This window comes from Amia ocellicauda, chromosome 1 (genome assembly GCF_036373705.1).
Source record: "Amia ocellicauda isolate fAmiCal2 chromosome 1, fAmiCal2.hap1, whole genome shotgun sequence".
In the NCBI taxonomy this organism is placed as follows: Eukaryota; Metazoa; Chordata; class Actinopteri; order Amiiformes; family Amiidae; genus Amia; species Amia ocellicauda.
This window is the reverse complement of record NC_089850.1, coordinates 24,025,682-24,043,655: the sequence shown is the minus strand read 5'-3', so window position 1 is coordinate 24,043,655 and position 17,974 is coordinate 24,025,682. Positions and strand designations below refer to the sequence as shown.

At 40.1% G+C, this 17,974-nt stretch overlaps 1 protein-coding gene across 1 annotated transcript; it reads right to left on the bottom strand.

The window, feature by feature from the left end:
* Positions 1–14,275: 14,275 nt before the first annotated feature.
* Positions 14,276–15,422, bottom strand: LOC136759912 (trace amine-associated receptor 4-like). The gene has a single exon (XM_066715049.1). It carries the CDS (start codon positions 15,420–15,422, stop codon positions 14,409–14,411), a length of 1,014 nt encoding a protein of 337 aa, XP_066571146.1. The 3' UTR covers positions 14,276–14,408.
* Positions 15,423–17,974: the final 2,552 nt, after the last annotated feature.

Below are 17,974 nucleotides of genomic sequence, written 5' to 3'. Positions count from 1 at the left end.
TTTGTTGTTATTCTGTCTCTCACTGTTAAAAAACACCTACCATTAAAATTATAGACTGATCATTTCTTTGTCAGTGGGCAAACATACAAAATCAGCAGGGGATCAAATACTTTTTTCCCTCACTGTATATATATATTCTCAACAGCATTCACTCCAGAAGTCAAAGGATATGAATTTAGCACCATCATTGGCAGAAACAAAGATTACAACTGGCACCTTTATACAATCCTTTTTGTTGTTTCCTGACTTTACAAATTCTTTCACATTAACCCATTCAGCAGTAAGGATGTAGTGGTACATCCTGTAAATTTAAGTCTTGATTACAGTGAGTTGGGGCAGAATTTGGGACACCAGTGATAAATTACCATATATAAGCACTAGATAGTTATTTATGATTCAGAAAAGGTGAATGAAATAAAATGTGAGGAGATCCAGGGATATCGTTGCTTTGAATTTTTTTTTTTCAGGACATTAACCCCTTAATGCAGCATTTTGGTACACTCTGAGACATACATTAAGAGAAAATAACTGTTATACCAATACATATAGCACATTTACAGGGACAACATGCATATCGACACTGCAGTTTTGCACATTTTCCACTCAAATGCTGCCTTATAAGTACATTATACATGCATACTGCTTTTAACTGAAGTTTTTCTGCATCCATGGCTACCAAAAACATTGTGGTTGATAGAAAAAGCATGTTGTTAATAAGATACAATGTAAAAGTCTGTTTCTCTCTCTGCAGCAGCGCATAATCCCACACCTGCTTTATCATCTGAGAGTTCCAGGGCATTCAGAGTCTCTTTGGATTGGCTAGATATTCATATTCATATTCATTCATGGTCTTTGATTGGGTAAAAAAATATAAGATCTCTAGGGCTGATGACAGACCCTTAGTAATGTCCTTTCCCTTAGTGAATACCAGCCACATGTTCTTCTCATTTTGCCATGGAATGCAAACACCAGGAAAGACGCGATGTAAACAAACCGTACATGGTTCTTTTCAGCCAAATCTCAGCTACGCAGCTAAAAAGCTGTATGTCTCTATCACAAATAATTTCACCATAAATTAATATTTAGTAATATTAATATTAAAATGATGCCCCAATTTTGGGACAACTTATATTATCAATGTTTGCTAAAACCCTGCTAAATGTGGGAAAGTAGCAACGAGTGATTAACTATGTTTGTTAGCTGATGACTTAAACTAGCAAGATACCTCTGTAATTGGAAATAAGCAGCAGAGAGAGGAGGCGGCTGACAGATTGGCTGTTCTAGTGCAGCACACCAGAACAAGTAAGAAGACAACTTTTTCTAAATGTGCACACTTTCGTCATCATCCTTAGCCAGGTAAAAGTGTTAAATCGATCAATATTAATTCGAACTGAAAAGAGTAACTTATTTTGATGTTAGTTAATATCAGGATCAGCCTGGTGTTTCACAACCAGTCTCTACTGTTACTTCACACATTGCGACCTACCATCAGCATGTCTCACAGCGTAGGAGAAAATTGTGCTTGTGTACAGGTCAAGCAAGTGCGGGGCTCCGTGCAGCTCGTGCTCTCCAATAGAGAAGTGCGCTCCTCCCTGGGCATGCATGACACACGCATCTTGGAAAGAGAGAGAGCACGCCCCTGTTCACAGCAAGGATAGTACATACTGTAGCCTCATTCAATTTTGGATAAATATATTTTAAGCTAAAACGTATTGCAAACCTTTTTCCCCGACCATGGAGGCTGCTGGAGCCCTGCTCTGGTGAGCCCCAACCCAATTTAACCGCTGCATATATATGTCAAAAAACAACAGATGGACTGTCTGTATATCCTTCAGTGTTTTTATATTATCTATTTATTTCTGCATTGAGGAAACTAAGGAAAAAAAAACTGGCACATATTCTGTGCACATGAAAAACTAAACAGATGAACCTTTCTATATTGATCTGTCTATATTTGTTTTAGTCAACCCAGAACAAAAAAAAAAAAGTTTTTCTGTTCGCTGTTTTTTATTTGTTTTTACATAGGGGAAAAACAAAACTGTAGGGTAGCCTTCTTGGCAATGGGGAATGACTGAACATGTACACAGGCAGAGAAAAAGAGCTCTCACTCCCATGGGCAGTCATCTGTTTTAGAACTTACCACTAAAAAGGTTAACATCTTGTACGTCAGTCCTTAAACTGATTTAATTTACAGAGTCTGTCATTTCTTTACTCTAGTCCCAGTTAGGGATGGGGATCGTTAATTTGTATTGATATTGATACCATTTTTGAGATTGTTTAACGATCCGAGTCTTTATCGATACCACTATCGATACTTTTCTATAATTTGGTGGAAAGACGAGACGACAATAAATTCTTAACAGAACTATTATTGCTATAATTGCAAAAACTGTGAGTCTTTAATTTCTGATTTCAACATAACGTATAATAACTATGAGAACAGTAAAATAATATATCAGCAGCAAAATGTCCAACATGTTTTTTCCAACAACAAAGAAAATAAATAATATACATAAATACAATAAATATTATGCTTTACATAAAAAGAAAAAAGAATCGACAGCTCTTCTTGACAGCTCTTCACACACTGTCCTCGTAAATAATTTTTTCCGGTTCGCGCACCTATCTAATTTTAAGGGCATATTCGAGTGAAATAGTTGCACTGTAGAGCCCTGAATTGGCTTATTATTGTCAATGATGGAGACTTGCTACGAAGTTGGGTGTGCTCACCATGCATACCTTGGGTGGAGGAGGATGGCTGTCCTGCAACGGCAGCTGGAGTTGGCACCGTTGCGACTCAAAGACTTTCGAAGGTACTGCATTTTCCCTTTAACTGATGCACAACGTTGAGGTGCTTAATCATTGCTGTAGTGTTCCCCCCTCGCAAGAAATTACCTTCGAACATAAATTACATGTCGCTTCCTCCTTATCTTCGGCTTTATTAAAATGTAGCCAAGCCTTTGACCACTTAGTATGTTCAGCCATCCTAGCAAGCAACGAAATGAGAAATTAAGCGAATTAGGGTGTGAGGCAATTAAATTCTTCTTTGTTTAGTTTAGAGGCGGTTGGCAGGCAATTCAATTGAATTTAATAATATTATTAGACAATCGATGTATGTTTGTGCACCAGTGATTTGATTTAAATGACATGACTCTTGTCTCTCGACACATAAGTTAACATTACATTATATTACCCACTAGTCTCAATAGCAGTATCGATAAGCTCGGACCTTATTGATCTTTGGGTTTTGAGAAATTTGGAACCGGGTCCTTAATAGAACCGGGTCTCGATCCCCATCCCTAGTCCCAGTGTAGCTGGTGCAGTCAGAGCTCCCTGCTTGGGATTCAAACCACGCATCACAGGCACCCATCCGAGCGCTCCGCACCACAGCGGCTCCAGTAATGTAGAGTGTTAAACCCGCTGTGCCAAAAGACTGGGACTCCTGAAATGGGAGGGTTAACACTGTGAGGGTTACATCACTTGTAATGTGCTCATATACTATCTCAATACACCCAGAACCAGCATTCTCTCTACACCAAGATAAAACATTATGATTTTCCTCAAATTATGTAATGTCCAATAGTTATATGTTGTGCCATATGTTTATTTCAAAATAACTTTCTTCAAGTTCATCCTAGGGCTCTATTAGAGTTCAGATGCCCCAGAAATCTAAAATCTCTTTAATACAATAATTCAAGGGCTTTTAAAAGCTGTTTTAATGATGTACACATATGCAAATATGTCAACATGCAAATATAAGTTTTGGACATTCAATTATTAATTGCCTGGAACATGTTAACTGTAACTTGATAGGATAAATTAGGTCAATTTTTTCTGAAGCCATCCATTGGTTTATATGAAGTGGCAGTACAATGTTTATACACTCCCCTCTTTACTGTTTCCTCCAGGCTGAATCAAAGTGTTAAATAAACTGAAAATAGTTTAAAGTTTAAAATTTCCTGTGTTTGTACAGGTAAAAACACAAAACTTTCCTTGTTTATGCATATGTATACACTACACATGAATAAGTATATGCACACTGAAGACTACATACATTTTATATAAATATTTTTGTATGTATAAATACTACTATTTATATGTCAAGACCTCTTTTGTCTTTCATAATAATTCACAAAGTTATTGTAGATGATTGATAAAAATAAGTTCTCCTGAAGCATTTAAAGCTTTATTTAACACCTGACATGACAAAACACTGATTTTCCCTTAGGGGATGTACCTTATGAACAGAGTGCCTATAAATAATCAGCCCCTTTCTTTGTGCAATGTATGCATGATGGAAAGAATGGTAAAAGGAATCCACTTAAAATACATGACTATAGAACAAATGTATTCATTGTTATTCAGTACTGGAAATTGAAGTATTGCTTCTCTAAACATTTATCCTTTGGATTTGTTTGTGGGAGAAGACCAACAGAAAAAAATGATGTTTCTACAGATCAAGATCTCAATGAGGAGCACTTTTGCTATCCAGTTAATGGATCCTGTCTAAAGGAAGGTCACTCCCTAGCAACTTATATTGCATTGTACATGTTGTTTGTGGTTGGAATGCTGGTCACAATATTTGGAAATGTCAGCACCTATGGGTGCTAGGGGTGAACATGTCAAACCAGACTACGCCACTTCCTTTTTTTCGAGGGAAGAGCTCATCACACCCAATTAGATTTCTCTCCCGGAGCAGGCTCGACAGACCCCAAGGCAACCTCACACAGATGAGTACGGTAAGTACAAGTTTTATTGTTACATTATCGACAACTGATACAGGGCATGAAGTCTGTACAGTACAACACATGCACAGAATACTACAGTTATTTGCACACAGGATTATAAAATAATTCTAATACTAAAACTTGCTAAAATGCCATATAAAATGCTATATCTGGGCAAGTAAAATCCTAAAACCCTAACCTAATCAAAAATAAGAAGAAAGGAACAGAAAAAAAAAATATATATATATATACACTCACCTAAAGGATTATTAGGAACACCTGTTCAATTTCTCATTAATGCAATTATCTAACCAACCAATCACATGGCAGTTGCTTCAATGCATTTAGGGGTGTGGTCCTGGTCAAGACAATCTCCTGAACTCCAAACTGAATGTCTGAATGGGAAAGAAAGGTGATTTAAGCAATTTTGAGCGTGGCATGGTTGTTGGTGCCAGACGGGCCGGTCTGAGTATTTCACAATCTGCTCAGTTACTGGGATTTTCACGCACAACCATTTCTAGGGTTTACAAAGAATGGTGTGAAAAGGGAAAAACATCCAGTATGCGGCAGTCCTGTGGGCGAAAATGCCTTGTTGATGCTAGAGGACAGAGGAGAATGGGCCGACTGATTCAAGCTGATAGAAGAGCAACTTTGACTGAAATAACGTTACAACCGAGGTATGCAGCAAAGCATTTGTGAAGCCACAACACGTACAACCTTGAGGCAGATGGGCTACAACAGCAGAAGACCCCACCGGGTACCACTCATCTCCACTACAAATAGGAAAAAGAGGCTACAATTTGCACAAGCTCACCAAAATTGGACAGTTGAAGACTGGAAAAATGTTGCCTGGTCTGATGAGTCTCGATTTCTGTTGAGACATTCAGATGGTAGAGTCAGAATTTGGCGTAAACAGAATGAGAACATGGATCCATCATGCCTTGTTACCACTGTGCAGGCTGGTGGTGGTGGTGTAATGGTGTGGGGGATGTTTTCTTGGCACACTTTAGGCCCCTTAGTGCCAACTGGGCATCGTTTAAATGCCACGGCCTACCTGAGCATTGTTTCTGACCATGTCCATCCCTTTATGACCACCATGTACCCATCCTCTGATGGCTACTTCCAGCAGGATAATGCACCATGTCACAAAGGTCGAATCATTTCAAATTGGTTTCTTGAACATGACAATGAGTCCTATGACAATATTGATAGGATAGCATCTTGCAGTAGATGGAGATTTGTGGGATGCACATCCAGGGCACGAAGCTCCCGTTCCACCACATCCCAAAGATGCTCTATTGGGTTGAGATCTGGTGACTGTGGGGGCCAGTTTAGTACAGTGAACTCATTGTCATGTTCAAGAAACCAATTTGAAATGATTCGACCTTTGTGACATGGTGCATTATCCTGCTGGAAGTAGCCATCAGAGGATGGGTACATGGTGGTCATAAAGGGATGGACATGGTCAGAAACAATGCTCAGGTAGGCCGTGGCATTTAAACGATGCCCAATTGGCACTAAGGGGCCTAAAGTGTGCCAAGAAAACATCCCCCACACCATTACACCACCACCACCAGCCTGCACAGTGGTAACAAGGCATGATGGATCCATGTTCTCATTCTGTTTACGCCAAATTCTGACTCTACCATCTGAATGTCTCAACAGAAATCGAGACTCATCAGACCAGGCAACATTTTTCCAGTCTTCAACTGTCCAATTTTGGTGAGCTTGTGCAAATTGTAGCCTCTTTTTCCTATTTGTAGTGGAGATGAGTGGTACCCGGTGGGGTCTTCTGCTGTTGTAGTCCATCCGCCTCAAGGTTGTACGTGTTGTGGCTTCACAAATGCTTTGCTGCATACCTCGGTTGTAACGAGTGGTTATTTCAGTCAAAGTTGCTCTTCTATCAGCTTGAATCAGTCGGCCCATTCTCCTCTGACCTCTAGCATCAACAAGGCATTTTCGCCCACAGGACTGCCGCATACTGGATGTTTTTCCCTTTTCACACCATTCTTTGTAAACCCTAGAAATGGTTGTGCGTGAAAATCCCAGTAACTGAGCAGATTGTGAAATACTCAGACCGGCCTGTCTGGCACCAACAACCATGCCACGCTCAAAATTGCTTAAATCACCTTTCTTTCCCATTCAGACATTCAGTTTGGAGTTCAGGAGATTGTCTTGACCAGGACCACACCCCTAAATGCATTGAAGCAACTGCCATGTGATTGGTTGGTTAGATAATTGCATTAATGAGAAATTGAACTGGTGTTCCTAATAATCCTTTAGGTGAGTGTATATTGGTGTGGGTTTTTTAACCACCCAACGTGCAGTGCACAAACGTCATACACTTGTATGTGTACTGGCTTGCAACTTAGACGACCATATGTGCCTGTAACAATATTCTATAAATCTCATCCAGATGCTTTACCTTTTTGTGTACATATTCATAATAGCAATTATACAGTTGCTGACAGCAGCGTAATTCGATTTAGTGTTTGTGTCTTAAAAGTCGCCTTCACTCCCAAATATACATATAGCTAGACCCTATTTAGTGGGGCCCCCTATATTTTCTGTCAGCCCCCCTTAAAGTATTACGATCAAAGACGTATGAAGCAACGGAGAACAGCGTCCAAACTTCAGAAACACCGTTTTCCAGCCCCCATAACTGTCAGTTAGTGATTGCAGTTCGATTCTTCTTAGTGACTCGATTCATTTGATTCAATTCAGTTTGGTGAATCGATTCATTTCGTTCATTTCGTTCACTGATTCAGTGACTCGCACCAATGCAGCCCAAATCAGGACGGGTTAGATAGACTTGAACTGGAAAGAACAAGTCGTTCACTGCACACCACAAAAGTTAGGAAATGTCTATATTTGACTGGATTAAGTTCAATACAGTTGTGACATATATATTTAAAATCCCAGAGATAACAGTTTGAAGCATTAACATTATTTAGCCAACACGATTAATCTAATTAAATGTAATATATTGTTTGGACAAGGGCGTCTGCTAAGAAATATTATTATTATTATTAATAATAATAATAATAATAATAATAATAATAATAATAATAATAATAATTACATAAATGTCTTACGCATAGGTGTATCTCAATTATTATTAATATTAATTATTATTATAATAGGTAATTGTGTTGATTTACCTCAAGATTACTTGTGTATAAAACATTACAAAAACAGACCTCATAGCGATTTATTATATATTTTTGTTTTGTTTGGCAGACGTACCCAATGAATACGGACTGCAATACACACACACATTATGTACAGTATATAATATTGCATAAACGTCTAATCAAATTTTCTGACAGTAGTCTATACTCGGTCTGGATTATGTAAATGATGCCATTTTGGCTTTTACATATTTATTTTTTGTGCACTACACAAGAGGAAATTTGGAACCAACATGGCACATACGGTCTTCAGTTTCATAGCACTCAAGGACTTGTCAGGACAAACGAATCCGCCGGACTGAGTCAGAGAGTCATTGAACGAGAGTCGACAGGTTGGTCTCCGGCTCCTGAGCGCCGCTGCTGCTCACAGTGAATCAAAAGACCCGATTCAATTCGGACACTGATCCGATTCACATCGTTAACCAAAATGATTCGTAGCCTATAGAGAGAGACTGCGTGACTGTAGAAATACTGTACTGTCCCAACATCGGCTACAAAATGCATCAATCAAAATCCACATTCAATCCGTGGTGAGTGCTTTGTATCCTAATGTATCATGCATGGAAACACCCCCGTTACATAGGGTATAGGCTGAATATACATCATTGTAGTGAGTACGAGTGAGGTGTAATATACACTCGATAGTAACACTTTTCCCACGAGAGACCTGATAAGAAGGAATCAATTGTTAAGACATGAAAGGAAGAAAGCAAGAGCAGAATAAACGAGTTAAACGTTAAATGAAACTAAATGAACACTGACACATTGCTGAACAAAACACAATATAAAATGACATTCAATATCAACATATTTTCTCTCTGTGCACGAATAATAAGCAAACATTTCGTTTGTGAGGATGTTGGGCGCAACATTGAATGTATTATTAGCGCAACTCTACAGGTATTTCACTGACACAGAGCCGCGCTGTGAATAAAGCCGGAGCTGCGCTTCCTCTCACTGCGCCTCAACCGCCAGAGGCTTTAGACAATACGCAGTGTGTGAAACTAGAGTACCTGCGAGAGCATTTTCAGGGTGTTTTCTCGCAGATATTTTGTTGATTTAATGCAGTGAAAATATAACCACTCCCACTGTATTGTTAGGCAGGATTAACTACAACTGTAACCAGCCGCTAATAGCAAACTACACAACTGTACATCATGGGATTAACTTTAAAAATTAGAAGAGAGTATCTAACTAAACATGAAACCGCGACTGAGTACAGTGGTGTAGTTTTGTAGTAGCGGCTGTGAAAGCTGTGTTTTATTTTCTCGCATTGTGCAAGAAAGGAGCTTCGAGAAGGTCGTTTTGTGGCACAAATCGGGTCAGATACCGCGATAGTTTAGCAGCGCGATTTCCATTCGTAGACATGCACTAATGCTTCTGCGAGCGACTCGCAGCGCAAACATTTTTTATTTAATCCTGCCCGTTATCCGGGCTTTATTGAAGGTTTTGCACTTCAACAAAAGGGTTTTGTGTGTAAACTTAGCATGAGTGCAAAAGCGAAATAATCAACATAAATACAAAATGAAAAGAGTAACAAAACAAATGTTGCTCCTGGTAGGTTTAGGGCAGGAGTAGGTTGAGGTTCAGTCCTCCTTTAGTTTGAACAGCTACTGTACCCTTATGAAAAAGTAGTATACTTTAGTACACTTTAAATACACTTATGCAAATATAAGTGTGTTATGTGTACTTTTAATATACTTTTGACAAACTAATCACTTTTAATATACACTCACCTAAAGGATTATTAGGAACACCATACTAATACTGTGTTTGACCCCCTTTCGCCTTCAGAACTGCCTTAATTCTACGTGGCATTGATTCAACAAGGTGCTGAAAGCATTCTTTAGAAATGTTGGCCCATATTGATAGGATAGAATCTTGCAGTTGATGGAGATTTGTGGGATGCACATCCAGTACACGAAGCTCCCGTTCCACCACATCCCAAAGATGCTCTATTGGGTTGAGATCTGGTGACTGTGGGGGCCAGTTTAGTACAGTGAACTCATTGTCATGTTCAAGAAACCAATTTGAAATGATTCGACCTTTGTGACATGGTGCATTATCCTGCTGGAAGTAGCCATCAGAGGATGGGTACATGGTGGTCATAAAGGGATGGACATGGTCAGAAACAATGCTCAGGTAGGCCGTGGCATTTAAACGATGCCCAATTGGCACTAAGGGGCCTAAATTGTGCCAAGAAAACATCCCCCACACCATTACACCACCACCACCACCAGCCTGCACAGTGGTAACAAGGCATGATGGATCCATGTTCTCATTCTGTTTACGCCAAATTCTGACTCTACCATCTGAATGTCTCAACAGAAATCGAGACTCATCAGACCAGGCAACATTTTTCCAGTCTTCAACTGTCCAATTTTGGTGAGCTTGTGCAAATTGTAGCCTCTTTTTCCTATTTGTAGTGTAGATGAGTTGTACCCGGTGGGGTCTTCTGCTGTTGTAGCCCATCCGCCTCAAGGTTGTACGTGTTGTGGCTTCACAAATGCTTTGCTGGATACCTCGGTTGTAACGAGTGGTTATTTCAGTCAAAGTTGCTCTTCTATCAGCTTGAATCAGTCGGCCCATTCTCCTCTGACCTCTAGCATCAACAAGGCATTTTCGCCCACAGGACTGCCGCATACTGGATGTTTTTCCCTTTTCACACCATTCTTTGTAAACCCTAGAAATGGTTGTGCGTGAAAATCCCAGTAACTGAGCAGATTGTGAAATACTCAGACCGGCCCGTCTGGCACCAACAACCATGCCATGCTCAAAATTGCTTAAATCACCTTTCTTTCCCATTCAGACATTCAGTTTGGAGTTCAGGAGATTGTCTTGACCAGGACCACACCCCTAAATGCATTGAAGCAACTGCCATGTGATTGGTTGGTTAGATAATTGCATTAATGAGAAATTGAACAGGTGTTCCTAATAATCTTTTAGGTGAGTGTACTTACGTAACATATATATATTTTGTACTGATAGTGTACAACAACTAAGAATATACTTTCACAAAGTATACATTAGTTTTCAATACTAATAATGTACAATGAATATACTCAAAGAAAGTGTACTTTATCTGTACTTACTAATATTGTATTTTTATTATACTTACCTTAAGTATACTTTATATTGACTAACTCAAAGTGCACTTTTATTCAATTTAAAAAGTAATCTTTATTTTATGATACAGAATCACTGATATAAGAATCAATCAAGATCAAAACCACTTGCACAAAATCATTCTAACCATGATATAAAGAAACAATAATCCGCTAAAAATAATAATCTCAGGGCAAAATGTCTACCCAGCATAAAGCGGTTTGGAATTTGAACAAGAAACGATGATCCCCTTAATTTTTTTATCATAAATATGTAATGTAAATGCTGCTAACCGAGACTTCTGGTTACATTCTGAAGACTCTGTATTGGAATGATAAAGAAAGAGTTTTATATTAACTATATAATATTTTATATTCATATTAGAAATAATGACATTTGTGCAGACTTGGCAAATTGGATTTATTAGTAAAAAGCCAAACAAAGCAGTTAACGATACACCCTTTCTTAAATTCTCTCACCGCTTCTGTTTTTGTATGATAAGAGAAATGGGTTTGTCCGAATGTATCCACCCATGGGCTTGTCCGCTTGTGGTTTTCCTGTTTCTCCTCTCAAAGCTAAAGATGTTACCTCGTTGTTAAGAAAACCACAAAATCGTACAGTTTGTATGCTGTAACAGGACCAGACATCTGCCTCCATGATGACCTCCTCCCTTGGGAAGGGCAGCCTAAAAACTTTGCAGAGCTTGCACCTTTTGAAGCCTTTGATTGGATGAATGGCCACAACATTCTAAGTAATTTTCCTATAAAGCTGCACTCATGTTTGTAAACATTAAGTTCTCACTGAAGGAATTTCCTGATGTGGTGCTTCCAAGCCGGCTAGATTAAAGTTCTATTTGCTTTATCTCAATGACTTTTCCAGTTATTTCCAAGATGGGTTCCACACATTCATAGGAAAAAGTATGATTGAGTGAAAACGTAACATACTGTAAATCATGGGACTAGGGGGAAAATATCATGAACATCAAATAACAATGTTGATAGGAGGCATTTGTAATTGATCTTTAGATTTCAACTTTTATTTAATTTCAAATATGGTATTACATTTTTTACATAAGCAGTTTAAAAATGATTTGGTGTCTTAAAATACAATTTATTTTATCAGAATAACATAATTGTATGATCCAATTCTTGAAAAGAGTATTTCATTAATTGTAAATGCCTCTCTATTGCTTTATAAACAAAGTTAAAAATATAAATATATATTGAAATGTTGAACCACACAAGGGATTTGGAAGTAAGCACTGCCCAAGGGGGAGGGGGGTTTCTGCGCACTTCCGTAGGAACCCGATCGAAACGTCACTCTATCAAAGTTGCCATTGGCCCCTGCTCTCGTCACTCAGAACAGGTCCCTTCCCACATCCTGTTCTATAAAATGTGACGTCAGCGCAGGTTCGTCCTCTTTTGCCATTGTGCTGGACTCGAAACCGTAAGCTCTCTGTATCTGTGTTCGTAATAAACATTCAAACTGCATATTTTGGTTGGCTGGCTTCACTTCATAGTGTTGTTCACCACCGTTTTCGCTACACATCGTCTCTGTCTTGTGTGTGTTTAGTTATTTTTGATAGCTAATCCCAATTCTTACATCCTGACCCCTGCATGACATGCATCAGGAGGACTGCTGGTGGACTGCCTGGCCTGTACCCAGCTCTGTATATATATAATACGTGTTAAACAGCAGGACTGTGGCTCCGGTCTGACCTGTGTAGAATGGAGCTCACTGCCGCTCAAGTGTGCTGCCTTGCTGTGTATATAGTTCCTTGGTAAGCAGGTCTGTGGCCCTCTCTAGCTATGTACACCATGGAGCAAGGGGACCACTGCTGTTGTCCTCCAGCGGAGGGCGCTTGAGCTTCACTAGTGCCCTGCTGTGTACATAATTCATTTATTCACGATACGTTGCGTATGCAACCCCGGTTATCTGAAAAAGGAAGAACTGCCCAAGGGTTGCAAGGTCACGCAGGAGTCCTGGCTCCCGGCAAAAGAGGACGAACCTGCGCTGACATCACATTTTATGGAACAGGATGTGGGAAGGGACCTGTTCTGAGTGAGGAGCGCAGAGGCCAATGGCAGCTTTGATAGAGTGACATTTCAATTGGGTTCCTATGGCAGTGCGCAGAAAGCCCTCCACCTTGGGCAGTGCTTCCTTTTTTAGATAACCGAGGTTGCATTCGCAACCTATCCTTTTCTGTAAAGGGGGTGCAGCCTTTAGAAGAAAAAGACAGAGGCCATCAACATGTTGTGGCCATAGTTTGTGTTAGCAGTTGTCCTGAGTGTAGACTCTGTGGTGCAGCGCATCTGCGCACTCCCCATATCTCCCCAAAGACTGTGAACTGTGGCCCCACTGACACCATATGTAATGCAGAAACAAGTGTTCAATGTTTACACATACATATTAAATATATGATCGTGTTACACAGCTATATTTACACTTGTACAATTGTCTAGATTGCATATCCATACATAAATACTCTTTACAGTACACCTTGTAATATGTCCGGTTGTGTGTGTGTGTGTGTCTGTGTGTGTGCAATTGAATGCCCACCGAGTCCCCTACAAGATTATCTGTTCAAATTGGAAAAAAAAATAATCTTAGGTCTTATTTTTCCAATCTTAAATGTATCTGTTATGTTGTGCAAATATTATCTGTTTCTTTCCTGTAACTCAGCAGAAGCTTAATATTACTTGTTTGAGAAATATAACTATAAATCAAATGATATTAGTTTTACATGAATTCAGTCACAAATAGATGATTATTGCACACCCGTGACTTCACAGCATCTTCCCTCTGGAAAACATCTGATTTAGGTAATAATAACTGGCCTATGAGTTTCAGTTAAACTGTTGGATGAAAACCAAGCATAGACAACATCCTCTTACAGCAGGAACCTTGAAACCATTCTTAATAAAATATAAAGAAACTCCCAATCCAGTGCAAATGTGAGGATGCACAGAGCCTTTAGCAGGAACCTTGAAATATAGCAACTCAGCAGTGAGACAGGAATGACAGCAGTGAGAAGGAAGAAGTAAAACAAGGTGAAAACATGTTTTCTATCCTCAGTGGCTTCTCTAGGCTGCACTATGCACTTGTCTTGTATATGCTTTTCTGTGCTTGTAATGTTTGATCTTGATTTTAAGTAATTAATGTATTATTATTCATCTGACAGCTCCCTTGCATGATGCTGCTAACTAATGCCTTTAGCAGCACCCTCAGGAGTTCCAGGTGCTACACATGCAATCATGTATGTATTAACAAGAGAGTCATTTTACAGAGAATACATTTTACTTTCTTGAAGACTGAAACTCAGATATTGGAAAATATGCTGACAGTGCCTTTAACACTTAAAACAAATTGGCTCGAAAATGATACGTTATACTCCACTGTCTGGAAAGAGATTCAATAATAAAGAATTATGACAGAATATCTTTCCTGTTATAATTATTTTGAATGCTTTCTGAAACCAAGGATAAAATAATCCATAAATTATGGGATTACAAGTAGAATTAAAGTAGCCAAACCACACCAGTGCATCAAATAGAATTGGTGGTGTAGAAAAATCAATAAACGGATCAATTAGAGTGGCGATAAAAAATGGCAGCCAACAAAATAGAAAAACTCCCATTACAATGCTCAGAGTTCTTGCAGCTTTTCTTTCTCGGTTGTAAGCTACTTTGTTTTTATTATCATTCTGAGAAACGTCTTTCTCTGATATATTGTTTATGAGTCTGGCATGTCTTCTGGCCACCAAGAAAATCTTCATATATAGGGAAATCATCACTATTCCTGGAATTAAAAATGCTACTAATGTTGCCAGCAGTCCCCACTGTTTGTTAAAAATCAGAACACATGCACCCACACAAGAGTTTGAAATGACTAATTCCTCAATACCTATTATATTTACATTGGAAAACACCACTCCAAAAGCAAACCCAAGAGATAAAAGCCAGCTGACACCAATAAAAATGGCTATGACAAATATGGTTATTTTACTTTTGTATCTTAAAGGCTCACATATAGCATAATATCGGTCGATAGCAATGAAACTTAGATGGAAAATAGAAGCCATTGAAATCATCATGTCGAAACTGGAATGTATTTTACAAAGCAGTTCTCCAAAGTACCAACATGTTTCTATGGATCTAATCATGCTTAATGGCATAACAAGTGCCCCCAAAAGACAGTCAACACATCCCAAAGACAGGATAAGAAAATTGGTTGGAGAATGAAGCTGTTTGAAATGGAAAATTGAAATAATGACAATCAAGTTTCCACACACAGTAAGAAAAATTGTTCCGACCATGAACATGTACATTCCAACCTTAATAAGGACCAGCCTCCGTGCTTTGGGGCAGGAACCCTTCAAATGCTGAAAACAGTACTCCATCTCTTCATACACTGTAAAATTCATGATGAAGCTGTCCATGTAGAGGGGTGCTGAAAAAAGGTCCTACAATAGAAAACAAATAACTAATATTTTATTATTCAATAAAGCATTTATTCATGTTCATCTGGAGTCTGGTGTTCATAAGTCCAAATTCTCATTAATGTAATGTGGCACAGTGCGGGGTTGAGTTATGTGCCAGCGTGTTGTATGAGTGGTTGCAAGTAGAAGTCCCCCCCCGCCCCCCCGACTCAACGCTGGCTGTGTTTCTTTTAAAGCAGAAATCACGCCGTTTGTCTTTGTCACGCTGCTACTCAGCCGCCCTCCTTGTCCCCGTCCACAACGGGTATGAGACAAGGAACTAAATGTTTGGGTCCTCCCTTTTATGCAGGCAGCCCTGAGACACCTGTTCCTAGTGGTGGGTCAGCTGACTGCTGGAGTAGGTCAGCTGACAGCCCACAGGAAGTTGAGTGCTGGGGTTTGTGGGCAATGTAGTTTTTGTTCTTGCATTTTTGGCCTAGCAGCCAAAGACACGTGCAGGGATATATCAGTTTTCTATAACCCTACCCCACACTGTGTTACATACCCTCCTCCTTGGCTGAGCCCCCTCGGGCTGATCATGACAGATGAAAGAAAAGCATGGACCCAGGACAGGGCATCTGCATTGCCATGTTTGGAGCCAAAACGGTGGGAGATGTGGAAATGGAAGGGCTGCAAACTCAAAAAACAATCGGGTTACCCTGGCATTTTTCTCCTTCTGTCAGAGGCATGCATCTGCACGATAAAGGTCTTGGAGAAGTCTGGGGATGAAAGCACAGGGGCTGAACATAATGCAGTTTTAAGGCACACAAAGACCTGTTCTGGATTCCATTTTACCATATTCTGCATGTTTTTCCTAGTGAGGTCACTGAGAGATGCTGCAATTGTAGCAAAGTTAGGAATACACCTCCTATAATAACCAGTCAGTCCCAGGAAGGCTCTCACCTGCCTCTTGGTCACAGGACATGGCCAGGCTTGCATGGCAGTCACTTTGTTCTCCTGTGGTTTGATCATCCCTCTTCCTATTGAAAATTACAGATATTTGGCTTCACTTACCCAGTGTGTGCATTTTTTTGGATTCGCAGTAAAGCCTGCTTCCCACAGGGAATCTGTAACTACTTGCAGTCTTTCCAGATGGGACTCCCAGGTGTGACTTGTGAATGATCACATCATCCAAGTAAGCAGCCGCATACTGGCAATGTGGTTGCAGAATTCTGTCCATCAACCTCTGGAATGTAGCAGGGCCCTGTGTAAGCCAAACAGGAGCATCCAGTACTGGTACAGCCCCCCAGGGGTGGCAAAAGCAGTTTTCTCCCTGGTAGTTGCGCTGAGGGGAACCTGCCAGTATCCTTTTGTTAAGTCCAGGGCGCTGATGAAGCGTGCAGTTCCCAGTCTTTCAATCAGTTTATCCACCCGAAGCATTGGGTAAGCATCAAACTTCGAGATAGAATTCAATCCCCGGAAGTCATTACAAAATCAGATGCTTCCATCAGGTTTGGGAATAAGGACAATGCGACTGGACCAGTCACTATGGGATTCTTCGATCACCCCAAGCTATAAAATCTTTTCCACTTCCTGCTGAATGGCAATCCTGCGAGCTTCTGGTATCCGATAGGGTTTTTGGTGCACCTTCTTTCCTGGGACAGTGATGATGTTGTGTGTGGCCAGGTGTGTATGTCCTGGCAGAGAAGAGAAAATCTCCAAATTTTTCTCTAGAAATTAATCTAACTCTTGTTTCTGCCTGGGAGAGAGATCTCCCACGGTTATCATGTCTCTGAGCCATTCCTCTATGACTGGGGTTCGAATGTCACTCCAATAGACTTCATGGTCCACCCATTTTTTATTTATTTATTTATTTATTTATTTTTAACAGGTTGACATGGTATATTTGTTCTGGTTTCCTTCTCCCTGGCTGCCTGACGGTATAGTTCACTGGCCTGACCTTCTCTAACTTCATATGGCCCTCTCCAAGTGGCCAGGAACTTGTATTCAGACGTGGACACTAACACTAAGACTCGATCTCCTGTTGCAAACTCTCTGGGTGCCACTGGATGATTGTAAGCTCTTTGCTGGGCTTTTTGGGCTTGTCGCAAATGTTCCCTTACAATCGGCATGATCATCTTAACCCATTGCGTCCTTTCCTCTCTGTGTTCAGTCACTGTCTGATGGGGGCAGGGCTGGCTCTCCCAGGTTTCTTTTACAATGTCGAGGAGCCCCTGGGGCCGATGGGCATACAATAGTTCAAATGGGGAAAAGCCTGTGGAAGCCTGAGGCACCTCTCTAATGGCAAAGAGAAGGAATGGCAACAATTGGTCCCAGTTGCGTCCATTCTTCTCCATAGTTTTCCGAAGCATGGCTTTCAGTGTTCTATTGAAGCGCTCTACAAGACCGTCTGTTTGTGGGTGGTAGACTGAGGTCTGGAGTTACTTGACTCTCAGTAGGTGACACAGGTCTGTCATAATCTTTGACATGAAAGCAGTGCCCTAATCGGTCAGGATTTCCTTTGGGATTCCTAC

Coding starts and splice junctions, on each gene's coding strand:
- LOC136759912 (XM_066715049.1), bottom strand. CDS start 15,422: ATGGAGTACTGTTTTCAGCATTTGAAGGGTTCCTGCCCCAAAGCACGG.